Below are 23,911 nucleotides of genomic sequence, written 5' to 3'. Positions count from 1 at the left end.
CCGAAAAGGACGGATAAGAGTACCGGCAGTTTATTGCAAGCTGCCCATTTGCTAGAATCACTCCTGTACTGTGGACAGCAAAACAGAAGTGCCACACCGCCTGCACAAACACCAGGATGTGCAAATTTTGTTTAGCCTGGTTAAAGTCAGGTAAACAATACATAGCAGCATTACGTCAGCGGTCATTCCTTAAGTCTGTGGAAACACGCGGCCAATTTGCAACAAGCTCTGGCCGAGAACATGCTCTGGCTCCAGAACGCAAACCATTCTGGTGGAACGAAGTGGAGTCTTCCAAGAAATATTCATGCAACCATGAGGAGAAAAATACAAAATATTTCCCAATATTTTCCAAAAAAAAATTATATCAACCCGAATTGCATAGCTCTGAAACCTAGTTAGAGACCTTCGAAAAAGTATAATTAAGCCCCGTTTTCACCGAAATTACCCAAACAATTTGTCCCAGGAACTTTCTTCCCAGGAATTTTTTCCCCCAAGAACTGTTGCTGTCTGCATTTCCATCATGGTAAAGAACCGTGATGGTTAGTCCGATGATGTAGGACTGCGCGCAAATATCCAGTTCCCACTGAATTTCGCCCTCCACATATAATCTTAATAAAGCCTGAACCTAGTCTTATTTTTTAAACTACATTGTTGATTCAAATGGCAAACATCTCTTACTGCACGCACCGCAACATACTTTAAAAATGGTGTTTGAAATAAAATGCTTCATGGAGTCAACCAATCAAAAATGCTGCGTGAACTCAACCAATCAGCATGTCCAGCGGCCAAGTCCCACCCCCAAAAGTTCCTGAACTTTGAAAAAGTACTACCTCGGGAGCAGTGACTTTCTGAGGGGGACATTTTTACCCGGAACTTCATTTAGACCCTGGTCCCTGCAGTTGAAACATACCAAGTACCACCCCAGAGTCCCTAGTTCCTGGGGAAAGTTCCTGCGGTGGAAACGTGGCTTTTAGTTTCAAATACAACATCGGTGTTGTATACAAGATGTGTTTCACTGATTTTATCATCATGTCAAGCCAAGTATGAGGAAAGTGTAAATGATTACAAGTAAATGGGGCTATTGGTGCAGAAAGCGTATGCCAATGGGAGAATATGGAGACATTAATCACAGCGACGGTTGAAAGCCATAGGTCACATTGCCATTCTCCCCAATTAACTTAAGATCAATGTTAAACACCAAGCCCATCATTGTAATAATTGTGGTCCTAGCACAGCAGGACATTACACTGGAAAGTTTTTGTGGCTTAGAGACTTTCATTGGTGCAGTTAATCAATTAGCATTTGAGGGACACCAGAAGGCGCGTGTGTAGGGCTGCATCAGCCATTGCCATAAAAGAGCCTATGAGGCTTGTGCTCTGCTTGCAAAAATTACCTTCTACAACACAGCACAAAAAAAAAACTGCAATTACAAGAATGAGACCAAGTGTAACAAGATGATTACATTACTATTTCAGATTACATGTTCACAAAAATATAAACTCACTTACACAATTTATTCCAATTGCATATTTTCTTTCTTTTTAACACAAATGGAGATATTATGCAGAATGTCCAAGCTATGTTCAAGTAGATGGTGATTTTACTGCCAAAAAAACAATAAAGACAAAAAAGAACCATAAAGGTATTAAAAAGTAAGCAACTTGTGTGCTATTAATGCTCATATTTGAAAGAAATTAAATACTTTTTATAGGGCTGGGTATTGACAAATTTCACAATTCGATTCGATTTTCGATTCAATTCAATATCGATTATTTCTGATATATGTATCAGGTATAATTAAGGGCGTAGATTTGGTTTGAACATTGGGGGGGTTGAACGTTGGTATGCTGCCTGTTATTTTTTTATATCCATCCATCCATCCATCCATCCATCCATCCATCCATCCATCCATCCATTTGCTTTAACTGATTACAAATTCAACATATACAAATATGAAAGCGACAACATTTAGACATTTATTTTAAGATTTTTACATTCCCCCTTAATGCATTTAAAAATTTAGAAAGTGAGTAAGTGAGCCACTTAAATCGTTCATTCATTCAATTTGTTCAAAAGTCAAATTAATTTAGGAAGAAAACAAACACCGATGTGAATACTTTTGTCATTGATAATTACAGACACTATTGAAAAATGAACTAGCAGTATTTTTTGTCTGATTTATTATGACAAACTCATATTTGATTAGGAACAAAATTGTTACAAAATAAATGAATTCTACATATTTTTCATTTGATCTACTGTGATTTTCATGTTGAAATATTGGGGGGGTACCTCCCCCCCATCCCCCCCATAAACTACGCCCCTGGGTATATGGAAAATTTTCTCAAGGAAAAAACTAATTTCTGAACTAATGTTGTAAACTATGGAAGTCAGTTGTTACTACATTAGCCTAATAATATTGAAGGTAAAAATTAACTGATTTATACAAACACTTAAATGACCTTAAATTATGTTTTTTTTAATATATAATAATAAAGTTATAATATTAACTTTACCATTACATAATCATAATTCTACTCCAATTCGTTTTTTTGAAATCTAAACATTTAAAGGGTATAACATATAATGCCGGCATAAAAACTTGCCAGATGTATTAAATATTGAAGAACATTGACAATGAATATCCGATGTAGCCTAATGTGGTGCATTTAATTAGCAAAATGCTCCTCTCTAGAGTTAATTTTTCTAGCTGACTAACGATCGAGTTTATGGACACTGGATATGGTTTTTCTGAGGTAACTGTGACGTTACGTGACAATGTTTACTTGTAAGCCGTTTTACTTGCATCTTTCTGCGGTTGAAACACTGATTGAGCGATTCTATGTGACATGATACGGATTTCGGTAAGTTGTCCTGTATCTTTTAACATACTTTCAGAAGCTCATTCGTGTTTATTTCGCGCTGTTACTGGTATTAAGGCGGAATAGAAGATCCGTTCATGTTTGCTCCGCGCTGCTGGTTCTCATGAGCTGAGCTGCGGCAGAGCGATCTCACGCGCCAAAACAGTATTTATGTATATTGTTTTGTAAAAGTGAGAATCGATTAAAATCGAGAAATCGATATTTTTTACCCAGCCCTACTTTTTATTAATATTTTTAATAATAATACTTTTACATCCTTCAGCAGGATGTAAAAAAAATATGATTAAGTGACAGTACACGTTTGCATTATATTTTTTGAAACTTCAAATAAGTTCTATTGAACTTTCTATTCATCAAAGAATCCTAAAGAAACGTGCCACTGCTGTCACAAACTTATTAAGCAGCACAACTGTTTTCTACACTGTATAAGAAAATGTGTCCTGAGCACCAAATCAGCATATTAAAATGATTTCTGAAGGATCATGTGACACTGAAGACTGGCGTAACTACTGAAAATTCAGCTTTGCCATCACATTATTAATTAAATGAATAAAATTGTAATTATATATAAAATAAAAAAGGTGAGTAAATGAAATGTATATATATTTTGGGCTGATTTTTATTTAAGGCTGTGCAAATGACACCAATTACTGGTTAACCACTGGGCCTCTGAGTGTCACAGAAGAACTGAGCTTCTCATCATTAAAATGTATAGGTCGCATTATTTCCTGAACTGGCAGAAGTGCCTGTAATTTTCTTGCCGATTGAGACGCTTAAATGCAGACACATGCCCTGAGGGGTCAGCAAGGCTGTCTACCTTTCCAGATGACATGCAATAAGTTCTGGCAGGGCAGTAAGCCCTCATTTCAACCAATTACTCTGAGGGGGCAAATTGTTTCAGCTTCAGTGAGCACTGTACTTGGTACAGTCTCAGTAGGCTACATAACTGGGGAGAAAGGCACAGCCTTTGGACTTTTCTGGAATGCAAGTTATAGATAGAGATGAACGGGAATAAGAGGTAAAAAAAAAAAAAGAAGTGATAAAAAGGTAACTATCAACATTATAATATTTTGTACACCAACCAAACCACTTCCTTGTGCCTGGTATTTGACATAGGTGGGGTCCTTAGTACCGTAAATGGTAAGTCGCTATTGTTGGTGTAACTATACACAAGCAAAGCGTGGACCAAACGTGGATCCCCTTCCTTCCTTCCTGACAGGCCTGATGTTTTGCCCAAAGCACTGATATAATCATCCCAGGCCACTGCTGTAGGTACATGTACACACCATCCCTCATCACAGTGAGGTTTGTCTCATTGTTCTTTAACTTCCTTTCTCCTGTCAAGCTTTCCTGCCATGGCTCATATACTCCAGCCCTCCACGAGTGCTGTATGAGCATATGGTTTGGTGGCTGGGCAGAGTGTTTCCCAGTTACCGTTTCATGCCACCAGTATGTGATAAATCACAAAGCATCTGCCAATGTCATTACCTGCTCAAACACAAAGGGTGGGTCATGCTACTATTCTGGCTTCAATGGACCTCCAAGTTTATTATTTAAGGCTAATTTAAATGATATTTTGAATTAATGTGACATTTTTATAGGGATAGTGCACACACGCACAATTAAAATGTAATGTAGGCTCAGATAACTACAAAAACTGAATGGAGAACAGAAGATTATTTCAAACCAATTTATCTATAATTAATACTTAAAAGTACTTATAGTACTTATAATATCTGAAATCATAAGAGGATTTAAGTCTTATCTACTCCAGGACAAAGAATAGGGCACATGAATAGTTAGACACAACTTATTACAGAAGTCTTATAACAGTTTGAGTGACTTTAATTGAATGAGTTGGACCAGATAGAACAAGATGGCTACTTTGAATAATATAAAATATATAAAAGATTGTTTTTTATATAATTATTTGTGTAACTTGCATACATAACATGCATACATTTGTGTGTATTCTAATTTTTGACGACTTTACTACTGTAGTAAAATGAGTAGGCTAAAGGCCCGGGTATACTTCACTTACCGCGCCCGGACGCGTCACGCGCGCAGCCCTGTCCACGCGTCTTTCAAAGTATACTACACAACGGATGCGCGCAGATGATCGTGTTCGACACATGCGCAGTAAAAAAAGTGTCTATGCTCTACCAGACATCGGATGGCAGCACTGAGTCCTGTCATCAACGGGACATTCGCTGGGCATGATCGGAGAAGAAATGTAGTGCATCCACCATTGCAACATAGTTTGGAAGAAACACTGAAGAATCAAAAATTCTTTTTTTTCAAGCGTGTTGTTTTTAAACCGGTCTTTGCACACTCTTCTTCGACGGCTGAACACTGTGCTCAATACTGTGCATATTGCCACCTAGTGGACTCTTCTGTACTGCAGGCACATGCGCTGTTGCACGCGGACCGTCCGCGCGGTCTCAAAATTTGGGCTGCGCGCGGACGGGGTGTGCGGCCGGCCGCGAGCTCTCCTCATGACGAAAATTACATCATGCGGGCGGTGCACGAGCGCGGACGGCCGAAGTATACCCGGGCCTTAAGTGCATTGAAACTGATGGTCTTAAACATTTTGTGCCTGCCATTCTTGCTCTGCCTGCACAGCTTATGTGAATGCGCTGATGATGCATGATGTCTGCATGAATAGGCTGCGCAGTGGTATGCAAACACATGTTGATTGACAGGGAACACATGCTATAATTTCATTCGGACCGAATGCAATGATTGAACGTCCATTTTATAGTCTTACGCCTTCCACAGATGATATAAAAATACATTTAGACCTCTTAACATAGTGATTGTTATCAGGATATGAGGAGATTTTCAACCAGCATTTGTGTTTCTGTAGACAATCACCTATTGCACCTTTAAGCAAAAGAGCTAATTTACCCAACTGGCTTGAATACAACAAGTCCACAGCTCCTTTCCAGCTGTCTACTTCAGCATAAACTGCATGTCAGCCCCAGCACTGCATAACAAAATGAGCAATTAACCATAATGGGTATCGTTATTCAGATGATGAACAACCATCAAATCAATTGCCTCAGTTTAACCATTACACATTAAAAGCTTCAATCTACTCATATAAAACCAGCAAAATGAGGACATGAATCAAAAAAAAAAAAGTCAGGTTGCCAAGACAGACAAGAAAAGCAATAAACGGAGGTAAAAGTCTGTTTCTCCTTTCTGTAGCACTGGCTTGTGTGTTACGTAGAACACCGGTTGCACATTGTTGTTTGTTGTTGTTGTTTTTTTGTTTTTTTAATCGGCCGCATGCTTTCACGTTGTCATATTTTGTGTGGACACGCAGTCTGTGAGAGCTCTTATTGACTGTGTTCGTGATATGTTTTTTTGTGTGAGCACATGACTTTGTTTAGATTGTTTCTATGTGCCATGTGCTCCGATGTCTATATGGTCTTAACCCCACCCATGTGCCTGCTTGTTCATGCCCTGACCAGCTGCTGGTCAGGTTTTCCCGCACAGGGTAGTTTTGTTTTATTTTATTATTAATAAAGAAGCCCATCAAAAGTCAGTATTTGAATTGACCTATCGGTAAGCCCCGCCCCCTTTAGTTACTGTTGCTAACTCGGACAAACAAACTGTCTTACAATGACAGTGTCATTGTGAAACCCTTATCCCAAGTTGTTTTTGGACACAGAATATAGCGGACCCTCTCTGATTGATGGCCAAACTTAAATGATGGTTTATTAAGTTTATTGCGTCCTTTTTCATTCCAAAAAATCACTGTAAGAGCTGAACAAACAAAGCATAAGAAGTGTGCATTAACGTCTCATTCACAAACTCTCTCCGTTTTATTATCATTAACATACACATCAAATTATACAAAACACACCCTCCAGGAGCTTACGGTCTGCCAGTGAACGACGCCTTGTGGTGCCATACCAAAGAGGCATGAAATCGCTCTCACCGACCTTTTCCTAGCCGAGTCTGTAGCCATTTTCAAAAAACATCTAAAAGACACATCTCTTCCAGCAGCACCTGACCAATCAGGAATAGTACTTATCATTCTAATCATTTTCTGTCTGTCTAATTTATTTAAAAAATAAAAAATAAACTTCTGTCCTGTGTTCTGTGCTAGATTAACTGAGACTTGTTACAGCACTTGCATATTGTTGCCCTTGACTGTTCTAGTTGCTTCTATTGCTCTCATTTGTAAGTCGCTTTGGATAAAAGCGTCTGCTAAATGACTAAATGTAAAAACACTCATACAACTAACAGTAAACAAATATATACAGACCGTCTGCCTTTTCGGGGGTGCTAATAAACTGTAACCTTGTTTCTGAAAACAACACTGATACACTGCTAGCTCTCCCCTCACTACCGTAGATAATACCTATCAAAATAGGAGTCCTCCTTAGTAAGACAGATAATGCAGACCTTAAACATATCTAAACTCACAGAAATGTATGCGTTTTTGACCTACACTGTTAACGTTACATGACGTTATAACAGTTAGTTATTTCAGGGACTAATGAGAGTATGACAATTCAGTGTGGAATCAGTGTTACAGTATCCCAGACCGATTGTTTTACCATTTTTGTAGCATACACACCATCAAACCGAGGAGCGCTTCAGAGTTTCGGTCCCAGCGCAACTAACACTCAACAGCCATTGGCTCATCTGCTTTCGAGAGGAGGGGCTTACAGATAGGTCAATTGTGATAACCCTGTAACTGTAAATGCACCAAAGGCATAGAGGGCTGTTTGTCGTTTCGAGGGAAGAACTAATTTAACCTCTGCTCTCACACCAATTGTGAACAATTCGGACTTTCCTTCAGGTAGATCTGATGGGAGGTTTAAATTTTGGTTATGGGTGAACCAAGGAATTAATCGGCTTATAGACTTGTTTGATGAAGAAGGTTTGATGTCTTTTGAGGAGTTGTATTTAAGCAGAACTTTTTCCATGTTTTACAGATTAGAAACTATATTCTGAAAAATACCTCATTATGTAATAACAGAAGTCTGTCTCCTATAGAAAAAGTACTATTTCAAACACCTGTAAAGAAGTCAGTAAGTCTGTTATACAAGATTCTCAATGCTACAAAATTAAATTTAGAAATTTAGTTCTGAATACTTGCTTGGGAGAGAGAACTTTTTATATTTCTATTAGTGAAGAAGAATGGGGAAGTATTTGGAAATATGCAAAATCTATTTCGGTATGTAATCGTGACAAGGCTGTACAGTTCAGAAATGTATATAGGATGCATATTTCACCAAACCGTAGACATGCATTCAATAATACCCTCTCACCTCTATGCCTTAAGTGCGAAACACAAATTGGTACACTCACTCAGTGTCTCTGGTCATGTAATCAGTTACAAATATATTGGGCCAAGATGAGTAATATCTTTAATAAGGAGTTGGTACTGGATTCTTTATTTTATCCTTGGCCTGCCTGATAAAACTTTGATTTTATCAAAATAAATAAGACTATTATATTCTTCTATTTGCAGCTAGGAAAAACATTTTACTGAGGTGGAGAACTGACAAGACTCCAACTATATCGGGTTGGCACAAGAGTTTGATGGAACTAATTCTGCTGGAATATTTAACATGTCTAGTTAATGGTCAGCCAGACCAGTTTTATTTTAATTTATTTTTATTTTATGTTGGTTTCCTCAATCATGAGTGAGTACATAATGGTTTTGAAATTGTAATGTACCTTTTATTTTAACCTTTAAGCGGCCTAGGTTAAATGTGCTCATTATTACTAGTTTTTTTCCCCCCTAATAGTGGTTAATTTGTTTGTGCTTTCTACTAAAGTTGGAAAATGTTCAATACATATATTAAAAATAAAATGAAGACCATCGTTCTGGAAAAATCACTGCATTTCTGAACTTGTTCTTGTTCTTTTTTTTCTTCCTTTGCATGAATCTTTCCATCTACATGCCACGTTTTGAGCCGTCACAACTGCTGTAAGAAACATCATGTGACAGCAATAAAAGGCAAGTACTATCTAAATGTTTTGTATATGAATACATCAAAAATACAGTAATAATTTGTATCTAAGTGCAAACATTACCATATTTCTGAACATGTTCTTCTATTTATTTCTGTGCAGGACTCTTTCCATCTACACACCATGGTTTGATCTGCCATAATGAAGATCATCTGACAGAAACAAAAGGCAAGTCCATATCCAGGGTTTTTCCTACATTGAAAATTTTTTGGCGGCCGCCAAAACAAATTGTTGTCCCGCCAAAGCCTTATTTGATGAGTTATTGTGATTTAGGAGTGATGTAGAATAGATGACCGCTGCCCTTGCGTTAACTGAGTGTCAGAGAGAACGACCAGAGAGCTCCTCCCCCGCTCGCACGCTCTCTGTCTTCAAAATAAGTATTCTTAGCTTTCTAATATTTCACATATTACGTTAATCAAAATCAAAAGGTCGGAAGACCGAATCCATGTTGCACGTGGCGCTATCAGACGATGTTTTCCTTTAATTACCGCTGGGTGTGAAATGCGCTCAAAAAACATTGACTGATTCTCTGACCAGCTGACATAAAGCATACTTTCAATAAACGTGAAACAAATCCTATCCGGCTATGAAGTGTTTTCTGTGTGTTGACAAATCTTTCGCGATGTTCTAACAGAAGGGATTCACACACAGCGCGTCAGCCAATGTCCGATTCGCCACATTATGACTCCTTTGAACCGAATCATTTTAACGACTGGTTAGAACGGATCAGTCCAACACTGAACTCATGAATCAGTTGAATCATTTACTCAGAACACTTGAAATGAGAACACAAGTGTGCTTACCCACTTTAGCAAGAGTGGATAGTAAGAATTAGCTTTAATCATCCACAGTCTTTCAGCTTATTTATTTGGACAATGTGTAGTAAAATAAATAGCCTAAAATAATTTAGTTTAGACTGGAGTGAACCCAGAACAAAGTTGTGGTTAGCTAGCTGATGAAATTTATGAAATTGTATATAGCAGAAAATTAGGCTATTTGTTCATTTTTAATACTACTTTTTAATATTGATATGATTATATACCAAAACAACTATCAGTAAATAGTGTAAAAATGAGGAACAAAAACAAACATCAAGGTATCAAAATAAGATAAGCAAAAATTACAAATTTTCTTTGAATTTATTTAAAATGTTTTGTCAGTATTGCACTTGCAGATCACGTGGGTATAGGGAACTTTTTTACTGTGCGTGCGTGTGTGTGTGTGTGTGTGTATGGATGACCGTGTCTGTCAGCCACCACCGAAGACCATTTTTGACCCAGGAAAAACCCTGATATCTGAATGTTTTGTTAATGAATATATATCACAAACTTTATTAACTTGTTTTAAAGTGCAAAATCACTGCATTTCTGATCAGTTTTTTTTTCTTTTCCATTGCATGACTCTTTTCATCTACATGACATGGGTTTGAGCCGTCGCAATGACAAACAAGGTAAAAATTATCATGTGACAACATCAAAAACCTATTTCAACTTTCAACTTTAAAACAAGTTAACGTTCCTTTTTTGCTCACTTGATTAAAAAAAAAATTGTTTTACCAGGTTTACAATTGTGACGGCTCAACCCGTGGCATGTAGATTATTTAGGATTGATTTAGAGAAATTTTTCAGAAAAATGAATTGAATTTTTTTTTTTTTGTGAAATTAATTTGAGCAAAATTGCAGAGCATAAATATTTTACTCTGAGAAAATCACTGTATATCTGAACATTTTCATTTTCTTTCTCTGAATGACCCTTTCCATCTACATGCCATGGTTTGAGCCATCACAATGATAAGAAGTAGCTTAAGCTGCAGTTATTGGTAATTGATTCATTTTATACTTGAACATTCTGCCACTTTTATACTTGTAAACAGTAGTTTTGCAATCACTTTAGATTTTGTGTTTCAATTGGAAGAACGAGATCTGTCTATTCATTAAGGTAAATCTCTATAGCAATACATCAAAATTATTGACAAATTAATTTCACAAAAAAAAAAGAAATTCAATTCATTTTTCTGAAAAATTTCTCTAAATCAATCCTAAATAACTCTTTCCATCTACATGCCACGGGTTGAGCCGTCACAATTGTAAACCTGGTAAAACAATTTTTTTTTTAATCAAGTGAGCAAAAAAGGAACGTTAACTTGTTCTAAAGTGCAAAATCCCTGTATTTCTGAATGTTCTTCTCAGTTTCTTTCTTTGCATGACTTTTTCCAATAGTGAAGATGGAGGTTTGTTAGGAGAATAATGAAAGGTAACACATGGGACCATAGTAGGGACTCCAGCTGTGATGTGGAGAAAAGACTCAGAGAATAGGAAAAACTAATGCATTATTCTTCAATATAAAAGTAAGTGCAAATAATTTGCCTCCCCAGAGACGGTCTGATATGGCAGGTCTGGAAAGACTTTATACAGAAGACAATGTGCACTGGTATGATTGTTCTCACATATTGACTACCGGCTCATTACTTCAGCAGCATAAAAGCGACATTCCCCTGATTTAATGACAGCATGTCAGGATGCAGAATAAAGTGTAATTATCATACAAAATGAACACTTGGCAAAAATCCACAAACATATTTAGCAAATTTCTGATAATGTAATAAATTAACATCCATCAAGTGAAGGCAATTCATTTGACTTTTACAAATAATGCATATTAATGCAGTATGCTTTTAGACAACATTGACTATGCTGTTATCGCTTATGAAGGTAGCCAAAACTGGACAGTAAAACCACAGGCTTTGAAAGCGGCTATTTTTAGCTTTTGATTTTGAGAAGCGGCACCAAGGGGCTGAGAAAATTCAAGTCATTGTGAGCAGTGATTTGTAACCGCTGGCCCACTGACCATTCACTGGCATAAGCACTTATTGCCACAATTGTCCAAATGCTCAATAATTCACATGGCAAACGTACAAATGATTTTGGACTAGGGATGTGCATTTTGTTTTGTTTTCCCTGACCAACAACAACCGACGCTAATTAACCAATCATTTACCGTTAATTGAGAAGATTGTTATATGTATATAAAATAAATAAATAAGCCTACGTGAAAAATATGTAACTTAATTAACTGATTAATAAAATGAAAGAAAAACATTGCGACAAGTAATATACTGAGATTCGGTTCATTTTTGTGCTCCACAAAGTTCACGGAAATGAAACCGTGATGACAGAGAGCAGCATCTTGTACGTTGTCTTTTTTTTTTTTTTTTTTTACAAAAGCACAATGTTTTGATTTTATTGTGAGTACACAAATAAAAGTAAACCCTACAGTTTCAAATTATGCCTCAATCTTGACCATAAATGACGAGTATTTTAAGTTGTTTCTGCTGTCACATGAGTTTCCGCTGTTACGCTGGAATGTGAGTGAAGTACAAAGCCTACTCTACACCATCATAAATAATAGTTTAGCATCTAAATAAATCATGAATATGAAACATTTAGATTTGTGCCGAATGGGAGAGGTAGGCTACATGAGCCCAACATCAGTTTCGGTTTCAGTTTTGCATTAAATTAATTCAATTTTATATATGGCATATTTTTTAACCATGCAGTAAACATTTAAAAAAATCCCACTAAAGGGATAGTTCACCCAAAAATGAAAATTCTGTCAAAATTTACTCACCCTCAAGTTGTTCCAAATCTGTATGAGTTTCTTTTTTTTTCTGCTGAACACAAAAGATATTTTGAAGAATGTTTGTAACAAAGTAGATAGAGCAACCATTGACTATCATAGTAGGAGAAAAAAAAAATACTATGGTAGTCAATGGTTGCTCTATCTGCTTTAAGCTATAAACTCATACAGGTTTGGAACAACTTGAGGGTGAGTAAATTATGACAGGATTTTCATTTTTGGATGAACTATCCCTTTAATAAAAATTAAATTAAAATGCAATATATTATAGGCCAGTGGTTCTCAACCAGGAGGTTGGCGCCAACTAGAGGGGCATCAGCAAACTTCCAGGAGGGCCATGTATAACTTATGTAAATTAATCAATTGTAGAAATGCACCGATCGACCGGCCAGAGATCGGAATCAGACAATTTTCCTTTTGATCGGCCTGGACCCGAGACCGGCAGGTCTCTCTCGTCCTTCCGATTCCGAGCAGGTTTTTGTACCAAATATGCAAGTACCAAAATCAGTGGCTCACTGTGCTTAAACGGTCAAATACATACAAACTTATGTCAAAATGTCAGGGTGTTTAACTGAATACTTTACGTAAATATAGTTGAGAAAGATGGATGTTGTGTTACAGCATTTTGAATCCGTGCACAAACTCTTAAAAGGGACAGCAGTCTAATATTCCTGCTGCTGTCTGTCATGTTAATCAAAGAACAAAAGACAAAGAAAATCACTCTCTGCTCTTGACTGAACAATTTTATAACTTTAATTGTAAGCTTTAATCTGTATTGATTTTTTTTACAATGAAAACTAATTTGTAAAAAATGTGTACTAATTTCTGTAGTATTTCTTACCTGAATAATAACCTTCTTTCAGACTCACCTGAAGAACTTAAACCCAGCCATGGTAAAACATGGTATTCACAGTAAATAAAGAACACAAGATACAAGACAAAATACATAACATTGTTCTAGTGTTTTGTTTTGTTTTTACATATTGTGCCTTTAATTAATATATCAACACTAAGTTTCTTTTAATAAAAAAAAAACTAACAAAACAAAACAAGCAGCGTTGTCATAATTACAGGAGGAATGAGAAATATCTCAGTCTTTATAATGATGGGCTTTGAATATTGTGTTGTAAAACAAAGACTTCGAGTCAAAAAAAGGTTAAATAGGCCATGCAAATGTTAATTTGACACTGAAAAAATCACACAATTATGTTAATATACCTGCTGATATTTTTTCTATCAATCTTAAAATGGCAGCTTTAAACGTCCTGATGAGGCAACCCATGTCTTTGATCAGAAATCAAAGAATGCTTGAGCTATAAAGATTCAAATAAAACACAACAAGACAGTAAATCACCCCAGGGTATGAAATGGATTAAACGCAACACTATAAAAGAGAGCTGTAAAGAGAAAGGGAGAGAGAAGCATCACAGTCTAAAGAGAAGACATTCACATGACAATGACTGAACCACTCAAAAAGAAAAAGAGTTTTCATTTTGCGGGGCATATTTTATGTTGAAAGATTTCCATTCAAAATGTAAAAACCGAGTTAGGATAAACTCATTTTACTATTAAAATAAAAAAGCCACAGATCAATAGATGTGGTGTTTTTGATGGATTACAGTGGGTGCTATGCTGGGGCCATTAAACTTGAATAAACCGCATCAAGTGGAGGCGTTTTCTTGATTTTTTTATTTATCAAGTGATTTCTTAGCATCAAGGACATTATTAATCATGCAAACCTTGGCTTTAAATAAAATTCAATATGCAACAGATTTATCTCTGAGATGCTTAATTACTTTTTTACCCACAGAGAAAGAAAAAAAAAAAGAAAGAAAAATCACAAGGAATGAGTTATACCTCTGAGCCACTGGAGACGTTAATTAAAAAGGAGGATCAAATTAGGCCAGAATATTCATTTGTTACAATGAAATGTCTCAGAAAGGAGGTACATCTAAAAAACAAACAAACACATGCAGGCACGCACATGCACGCACAAAGATGAAATTTTGCTCTGTGCTTGACGGGGGTGAAAACAATCCACATAACAGATCACAAGGCAAAGACACTCCAAGGAGAAAGGAGGAGAGTTATGAGTCAATTTACTGTTCTCCGTTACTATGGTTAAGAAGGGGACGTGCTTGAGTATCCTATGGCTCTGTTGTTCTGATGCTAGTCAATGTTACACAGAGGATGTTCAGTTCTTGAGGGGATAGAGAGCTTTTCTAAATCCAAAGAGGCTCTTTGGAGACAAAATGAGGCATGTCAACAGAATGGATCCTGGCCAAAAGTCTTTCTAACGGACAGATTTTGTATGGCACTGTCAAATGTCATCCAGTTTAAGTCAGATGAACAAATGTGAATATTAGCGATAGATCCATTTTTACCCATTTGATTGAAAGCAAGAAAAATGGATAAATACTGGCCTGTTGTAAGAAAAAAAAAGCAAGAATGAATTGAAAAATCACTAAGGCTGCACTGATCAGGTAGCCTGGATGCCAGGCGAACTTAGCCCCGCCCACAACATTTTTACTCAGGCAGTTCGGTCTGGACTTGATCGGTAGAGAAGTAATTATGCCTGAACAGAAACTGTTCGGACCAATGAAATTGTCAGGGCGGGCTTTAGACGATGATGGACAGATGATCAACATTAACGTAATCATGCACGTCATCAAAGGCGGGAAAAAGGCATTTGGGGGGGTAAAATATGTTATTTTGGCAGGACTGGCAGCTAAAAACCGCATTCCTGGTAGGGCTGCACGATTCTTGCTAAAATGTGAATCCCGATTTTTCTCCATGGGAATTGAGATCACGATTCTCTTACACGATTCTCATTTTTTCTTATACTTAAAAAAAAAATGAATCAATTTTAAATAAAAGTAATTAGTTACAATTAAATTAAAATGTAGAAACAACAAATGTAGACAGACTAGATGTAAAGTCTGTCTACATACCATTATTGAATTATGTTCAATAACTATAAGTTAGTTGTCAACATGTCCACTTCCAGTGTTAGAGGAGAGACCTTAATATAAAAGGAATTCATTCACGACAAAACACTTAATCAGTCAGCTTATTAAGGTGCTGTTTTAACGTGCAGGTCATCAATTTTTCCAAAGAGTGAGGTTTTGGCAATCTTAAAGCTAATAATATATAATGCAAAATGTAAGACAGCAATAAGAGCAAAAGGCTCTGGGCTATGCAAACGAGTCTAAAAGCTTTTACAAGAGGACTGCAAGACCGTACATTTTTCCCTTTCCAAATCTGACAGCAACATCTACTCATGCTAATCATCTCCACAAAGATAATATCACGATCAGGTTCTTGCATACAAGGTGTCTGCTAGGCATCTCGTAAATCAAAGAAGCTAGAGTAAACATTCAAGTAGGCCTATCATTTAGTCCACTTGTCACACTTTGGGCCCTATTTTAACGATCTGAAACGCAAGTGTCAAAGCGCGAACCGCAAGTAACTTTGTGGGCGGGTCTCGGCGCTGTTGCTATTTTCCCGGCGGGATAAATGGCTCTTGCGCCCGGCGCAAATCTAAAATGGGTTGGTCTGAAGTAGCTTCATTATTCATAGGTGTGGTTTGGGCGTAACGTGAATAAACCAATCCGAGCGTCATCCAACATTCCCTTTAAAAGCAGGTGCGCAAGTTCCATTATGGATTGCTTTTATTATGGCGTATTTACCAGGCGCACGCCAGGAGCGGTTCACAGCCGAGGAGACTGATGTTCTTGTAAGAGCAGTGAAAGACAGAGAAGTGAAGTTGTAATGTTGTACATTATGGTAAAGGTGATTTCACAGTCTTTTTTTTTTTCAGTCTTTCAGTTTTTTCAGTTTTTCAGTCGATTTTTTTTTTTCCTGGTTCTTGACGGACAAACCAATTTGTCAGATGTCCTTATATACATATATGTCTTGCCACTATTGGGCAAACAGGTCTTATCCTTAATTATTACAATTAGCCTGAATCATTTGTAAGCTAGATTTATGCCTATTTTTTCACATCTTCGTGGCACACCACAATGATTTCCGTCATCTCATGTGTTAATATTTTTTTAGTGTAACAATTTATGATTTGTAAAAATAACTGTTGCATCTGTGTAGATTACATGAGCAAAGTGTATGCGCGTTGTGCACGCTATACATTATGGTCAAGCATGCGCCCTTAAAATAGCATAATGAACAACGCGCAACGCGCCACTGACTTTAGACTAGGTTTTTTCTGGTCAGTGGCGCAATTGTTTAATGGAACAGCAAAATAAGCGCTGTTTTTGCGCTGAACCGCCCAGGGAGTGCAAGTTCATTCACTAGTTTAGCGACGTGCTTCTGTGGAGGGAAAAGCGCGCTTTGCGCGGGTGCAAAATAGGAATGACACATGCGTCGGTGTACAAAGTCAATTGCGTTGGGTGCAAGATAGGGCCCTTTGTGTTAGGGTTATTGTCACACATTGGCTTCAAACAAAAAAATCACCCCTACTGCTGCTTGACACTAAAGGGCCGATATACTTTAAGTGAAATCGAAGAACAAACTGCTGATGTGATGTCATCGAACAAAATCAGGCCAAAACTAAGTTCGTTTGGAGTTCAATTCGGGAGTTTGAAACCGCTTGCAAACTTTCCAGAAAAGTTTGCTACGGCTGGTAAACACCTTTGTACTGCCACCTTTGTACTATTCTTTCACATGGAAATCTTTTCCGGTTCATTTCTCCTGTTTAGTCCATCAAGGTCAGACATCCGTGGGTGAAAATGTGAACACACTGGAGAGCTGCTTTATATAGAAAACGTAGTTGTAGTTCTGATCAAATTAGACACTTGCCCTATTCGATAATCGTTTCTCATAGGTTCGTAAGGTATTTTCATAATTTACAGGGGCTAGTCTGTTTTTTTTTTTTTTTTTTTTTTTTTTTGTGGTCCGAATCCAGAATGTCAATGTTTTTCTCCCACCACCTGTGTAAAAATCCCCGGCCGAATGACCTACTGTTTTTTGACAAACACCAAGGTCGTGTAGTAATTTAATTGCCGTCCAAATCCACATCTCTGAGTTTTCAAGAAGAGAAAATTCACTGCTTATACCCTTTTTGACCACTGCGGAGCACCGTACGGTTGAGCTTCGCTGTAATTTGGATGCATTTTAAAGATTTAGCCTACACTTTTATTACTAAAATGCTGGAAACAACAAAGAACAATATATTTCATCACCAATCAAAAGAGAAAGAGAAGCAAAGCATGTAAACATTTAAAATGGACCGTTATTATGGCAGCAATTATATGTTAAAATAACCAAGCAGCTTTATTTTTCCTCATGTATATAAGAGGCTGTATTAACTTATTTCCGCTCATTTCCACATTTTTAAAATTACATCCTTTATTTTGAGATTAAGAAGACAGAAAAAGCATTTTTCATATGCTATATCTTCCTATTTTCTTCCGATCTTCCTATAAACATAATTAAACAAATAATTAGGATATTATGTTCCTATTTTTAAATTAAATAAGTTTATTCTTATTATACCAAGCATGACATTTTCAAAAGTGGGCGTTTCTAAATTTGTGGGTGTTTTCAAACTGGTGGGTGTTTATAAACCATGCAATGAAAATTATCCCGTTCACCCGACCCGACCCCTAAACCCTACCCACACCGTGACGTGGGCAAATCAGGTAACGCAGTGAAAAACGGCCCTCTGTTTATGGCCTCCCCCACTGATCTAGTAACTCCTATTACTATCCTGCAGAGACCTACTTGGGTTCGTAGGATCACAAAACTCGCTCCTCACTGTGAATCACCATCTGAATGCACATGTTTTATCACTGAGGTGCAATGCAAATGTAATTTTACGGATAAATAAAGAATTTCCAAGGCACTTGAATGGTGTAGAAAAATAGTATTTTTACAGATGTCCACATGAGAAACAATTACCGTCCGAAGAGCTACTGACAGTTTTTCATGTTTAATACGGTAAAGCCGCTTGATTTTAAGCAATCTATCGAATAAAACGCTATATAAATAAACGTGACTTTACTAGTAGCAGAACCCATGCTAACATATCCACGTTGCTATGATCAGATGCTTTTTTATACTTTATTAAAATGCTTGCTGTTTTCTCAATTTTGTTGTGCGTTTATTTTTTTATTGAGAGGAAAGCATGCAGCACATATTTACATATTCATTCAAACGCAGCTAACAGCAGAGTGGGCGGCGTCAAATGTTCGCTAACAGTATATTGCTGGTCACGTATTTCGAACTTCATTTTACCCCCATGCAAAGAACTTCTCCATGAGCATACAGGGCCCCTATTTTATGCCATATATTGTGATGCTCAATAATAATAAAAAACTGTCGACAATGCTTAACTGTTGTTCAGACAGCTCAGGACACTGTTACAAGGGATCTAGACATGTTTAAATGCTTATATACCTATTATTAGATGATTAAAATAAAAAAATGTTTTGCACCAAGTAAAGCATGACAACATACTATAAAGAATTCAGACTCCAGCTCATTACAGTGGGTCAATTGAATCTGGGTGTGGTGAAAAAGGCCAATGATTATAGGCTTCAAGCTTTTAATTCCCCAATGGACTCTAAATCACCTCTTCCTACACAAATAGAGCGCCTGAGTTTTTTTTATTTTTTTTTTATAAACATAACTATTGTCCAAAATGTCTGAGGCACCTGATCACGCCTTAATATTTCCACTCCTACATTATGTGTTTACAAGTTAAACCAATAGCTATATTCACCGGATCTCTTCAACTCAAGTTCCTTTATCAGAGTGATGGCAATTAAGATCAAAGGCAGATAAAACGGAAATGATTTCCCACAGCCATTAAAATGCTCTCCTTTCATTTATAGACACCGTATACAATCCTACAAAGTGAAATACCACAGAACAGAAAGCACTGAAACATTTACTATTTATGCACTATTCTCTTTACATGAATCTTTCACATTGGTAATTTTAATCTAAAGTTGCAAACTGAAATAAAGCATTCTGTAGAGGTAACATGGACTACATGGACTCCATGGACTAATGGAAATGTCCTATGGTGGAACATATATGCCATAATGTTGTATTTTTGTTAAAGTACACAATAGCAACAAACAAGAAGGCAGAAGGCAGTTCAATACATATAAATACTGACAAATGAGCAATAAACAATAGACCGTACCGATACAGATAAGCTGCTTGCCAAAAAAATGATGGTGAATGGGACTTGAAATCAAACAAGTAGGATCTCTTTTGTCAATATTATTGCATACAATTTTCCCTCAAAATGCAATCTATTCAACATTCTCCCATATTCTGACAAGAAAAACATTTATTTATGGTCTGGTAAGTAATTATCACTCACAATATTCTGCAGTGCAACAACAGTTGCAGTAACTAACTACAAATTAAGTAATCAACAGTTAGCAAAATCCGTCTTATGAAGGAAAGGAAAAGTGTTAAAATAGATATTTAGTCAATTAGAAACATTTCTCAGATTCACTGTTAAAGGCACAATATGTAATATTTTTGGATTAAAATAGAACAATGTTATATATTTTGTTGACCTGAGTACATTATCTCAAATGTTTCCAAAAATGTTTAAATGCAGAGAAAAAAGTAATTTTAACCAGGACACAGACCGTGCGTTGCCTATAAATTACATCATACCCCCGCTACCCTCTATTTGTTTTTGTTTTTTTGTAAAAATACCAAAGACGCTTTAATATAGTGTTTTATTAGACAGGTGAGCAACTGTTTGGATACATTCATCGACAGAAAACAAATCATTGTTATATAGCTCAACACAGTCTTATTGTTTAAATTTAGTTTTCTTTACCGCGAGTACCATGTTTTATGACGCTTAATATTGATCTAGCTTACTGCAGTGTGCAACAAGTGTCTGATAGTAGCCGCTGAGCGAACGCACAGAGAAGCATTATAACAACTTTCAACACACTCAAATGTATCTAATATGATAAAACAGCGATGCATTCGCATGACCGGAAAAAGCAGAAGCTGTCGTCTGCGGCATAATAAAAGCTCTGCGAAATCCAGGCGTCATCAAGCTATTATTTTGAATAAGCGACTACATATTGTGGCTTTAAAGGTCTTGTATGTGGTGTCTTTATAGGGCAGTCAATACTGCAAGCTGAAACAATGCTGTCACTGCTTGAACTTAAAACTATTTTACCACTAGGATGATTGGTTTTGTGTAACTTTTGTGTTCAAGAGTTAACACACAATATTTCCCTGCTATAAAGCATGCTTGTCCCTTAGCCAGCAGACCGTTGCAGGGGGTCCAGCGCACTGAAAAGGTTAATAGGATAATTTGCACCTGGTGTCAGCTTCCATGCTGGAAACCAGGATGTTGAAAAAACAAACAAAAAAAGCCTTTCAATTGTTACATTCAAACCGCCGCTTATCACACTTCCCTGAAATAAGTTTCACTGTAATAGCGAAATCCGGCCCATAGAATGCAAAGTATACCAGGAAAAGGAAGTATGTTCAGGTAAAACCTTCCTGACAGAAAAGCAATAACAGTAGTGAATGTTTGAGAAACTGCCATTTATACAGCTAACCAACAACAACAGGCTGGATTGAAGACCAGACTTGCAAAACTAGTCAGGACAGGAGCAGTGTTGGGTGTAATTAATTACAAAGTAATCTAATACATTTGCCCTTAAAATGGTACAGTAAGGATTACCCTTAATATTTCTGCAATTTAATTAACAGTGACTTCTGATGCAATTGCATTAAATACTGTATAGACTATAGAACACTTCTGTATAACAATAGTGGATTTAACATAAAAATGGAATGTTAAAATGTATATTTTTAATGCAACCTTCCCCATTTACACACTTTGGTCAATTCAAGAATAATTTATCCGATTGTATATTGTTTATTTGAAAGAATCAAAATGTGTCTATCCTTGTATTACCAAACTGTTCGAGGTTGATATGAGATTTAGAAAGTTATTTGTAATAATAATAATAATAATCCAATACTTTTAAGTGAGATTAATTAGTACAGTAATCTAATTACACTGTTGAAGATGTAATTAGTAGCGAGTAATTAGTTACTTTTTTTAGAGTAACTTACCCAACACTGTTCAGGAGTAGGGAATTAAAAGTTATAAATACCATTCTATTTACCTCTATTTTTTTTAGGTGGACATTTTTAATATTAATTTTCATACTTATAAGACTGTCGTTAATAAATATATAAAGAAAAAACTAAAAAGTTTTGGGGTTTCACATGTCAAAGCTACAAACAATTTATAATTCATCATATTATATATTATAAATATTATATATAGTTCATGACGTTGCAGGGCATTTCAATAAACAAAATATGCTTAGTGAAGTGAAATTTTACAGATATCACATATTGAGTGTAGGAAACCCCATTAGTTACTATGTAGGTACATTTTACTAATCAAACTACCAAGGATAAAGTGTTTAAACACAATTACAACAAATATAAAGCAAAATGTAGGATTTCTGTCTAGCCACATAGGAAGCCAGTGCATTCTCGTCGCCCGTGATTGGTGGGCGCCAAAACTGGCCCTTTAAGTGCTTTACTCAGAAGACCCCCACTTCAAAGAGCCCTTCTCTGTTTACACCTTTGCACACATGAAAATCCACAAACTCTGTGATAGCCAAGGGCGACGTGACTTACGGGACTGGTGTATGTTTATCAAAGCAACTTTGACAGGGCTATCAATATCCCATCCTCTCATTTTGTAAGCAATTTGCTCATTGATCTGTCCTGCTTTTGTATTTTGATTGCTGCTCGAGGCATGGAGACCACCCGTGCGGAATAGAGGCTGAGTCACGTCGTAACGCTTTATTGGAATACCAAGAAGGCAGTTCGATGCATATAAATACTGACATTAGTCAACTTTGCAAGCTAAATCGACTTTAGGAAGCAGTAAAAGTAAACTGGTGCCATAAAAACTCACCCTTATTCGCCTCATGGCCGCAACAATCTCCACACGGCTATTGGGTCGAGCCACATCCAGACTACCGATATACTGGAAATCAAAACCAACGAGATGAAATCTATTAGATCTCCTGTCGACATGTTCAACTAGATGTGATAACACAATTCACGCGCTCGTGAGTTATAAACTGACAATACGGAATGTAAACAAGTGGCAACAACAAAAGCAAACAACTTTGGGACTGGAAACAGGATTTGCAACAGGATGTAGTCTAAATAAAATATTCGGCTGAAAAAAAACATCATGTCAAAAGAAACTTAACGTTACCTTTGCTTCGAAGTTAATCCCATGTTGAAATGCTTCCTCGTTATGTAAAGGAATCCGCAAATCGTGTCCATCATCGACTAAATTGTATTTTGTTTTGGCAGGCATGGTGACTGTTTCACGTCCTTCTCCAGAGTTGAAAAAGCAAACAGCTCGAGGGGAGTCAGAACTCAGTCTAACTCTTGCAATCCATGCCTTTTTATTAGCCCGAGGTCACTCTTGTTTCTCATGCGTGCTCGCTTTTGACAGAGCAACTTTTGTAGAAATCACTATCTTCAATCCGCCGTCGCCGAAGTGGCTCCCCAAAGGTGTACGTTTGACCAAATATCAATGGTCTGCTCACTTGCTCCCATTCAAGCTGGCAGCCCTAAGCTTTAGCTGGTGTAGTAGTGCCAAAATCCTGCTTCCTGGGCTAGTCCGTTTCCCAACAACTTCACGCCAGCGCCATAACCGAGCCCACACATCCTTTTCGAAGGGATTGTTACGAGGGCAGAGCGCCATTGGTTGAAAGGGGGAATTCCACCTGCTTTCATTGGAACACGGCTTCAGGTTTGGAGGAGGAGGAGGAGGAGGAAAAACACACCGCTTCGCATTCAACACCCAACAATGGTGTTCAAAGGAGAGCTGAGGCTGTCACCTAGTGGCTGAGTTCGGTAGGCTTAAACTGAGGAGTAAAACTGGCTATATTGCTTCCCCAAGAGAATTTGAAAAGATACATTAAGTAGCCTACACACAAAAATAAAATTAGGCTATGTCATTACTTAGGCTAGGCTACTCATCCTCAAGTTGTTCCAAACCTATATGAAATTATTATCTGCTAAACACAAAAGAAGACATTTTGAAGAAAATGGGTAACCAAACAGTTGACTTCCATAGAATTAGCTTACTATGGAAGTGTTACCAATTTTCTTCAAAATATTTTCTTTTGTGTTCAAAAGAAGAAATAAATTCATACAGGTATGGAGCAACTTGAAGGTTGGTAAATGATGACATAATTTTTATTTTTGGACCCCATTGACTTATATAGCCTAGTTGAAAAAAGAAAAAGAAAAAAAAACCTACGGAAGTCAATGGGGCCCATTAAATGTGTGATTACCTAATATTCTTTAAAATATCTTCTTTTGTGTTCAGCAGAAGA

The 23,911-nt window shown here is 36.9% G+C and overlaps 1 protein-coding gene across 2 annotated transcripts in view; it reads right to left on the bottom strand.

The window, feature by feature from the left end:
- Window positions 1-23,386, bottom strand: part of nos1apa (nitric oxide synthase 1 (neuronal) adaptor protein a) — a 146,837-nt gene extending 123,451 nt beyond the window's left edge. Inside the window, exons 1-2 of one of the 2 annotated variants that reach the window (XM_079841674.1) lie at window positions 22,777-23,386; window positions 22,468-22,539 (exon numbers count right to left, since the gene is read on the bottom strand). In XM_079841674.1, coding sequence (XP_079697800.1) covers window positions 22,468-22,539; window positions 22,777-22,881 — 177 coding nt within the window. In that variant the 5' untranslated portion in view covers window positions 22,882-23,386. The remainder of the gene's footprint in view (window positions 1-22,467; window positions 22,540-22,776) is intronic. The other variant, XM_079841675.1, reaches the window with a different exon arrangement.
- Between the last annotated feature and the right edge of the window lie 525 nt (window positions 23,387-23,911).

This window comes from Gobio gobio, assembly GCF_949357685.1.
Source record: "Gobio gobio genome assembly, chromosome: 17".
Classification (NCBI taxonomy): Eukaryota; Metazoa; Chordata; class Actinopteri; order Cypriniformes; family Gobionidae; genus Gobio; species Gobio gobio.
The sequence above is the reverse complement of the archived record's forward strand: the minus strand, read 5'-3'. Positions and strand labels throughout refer to the sequence as shown.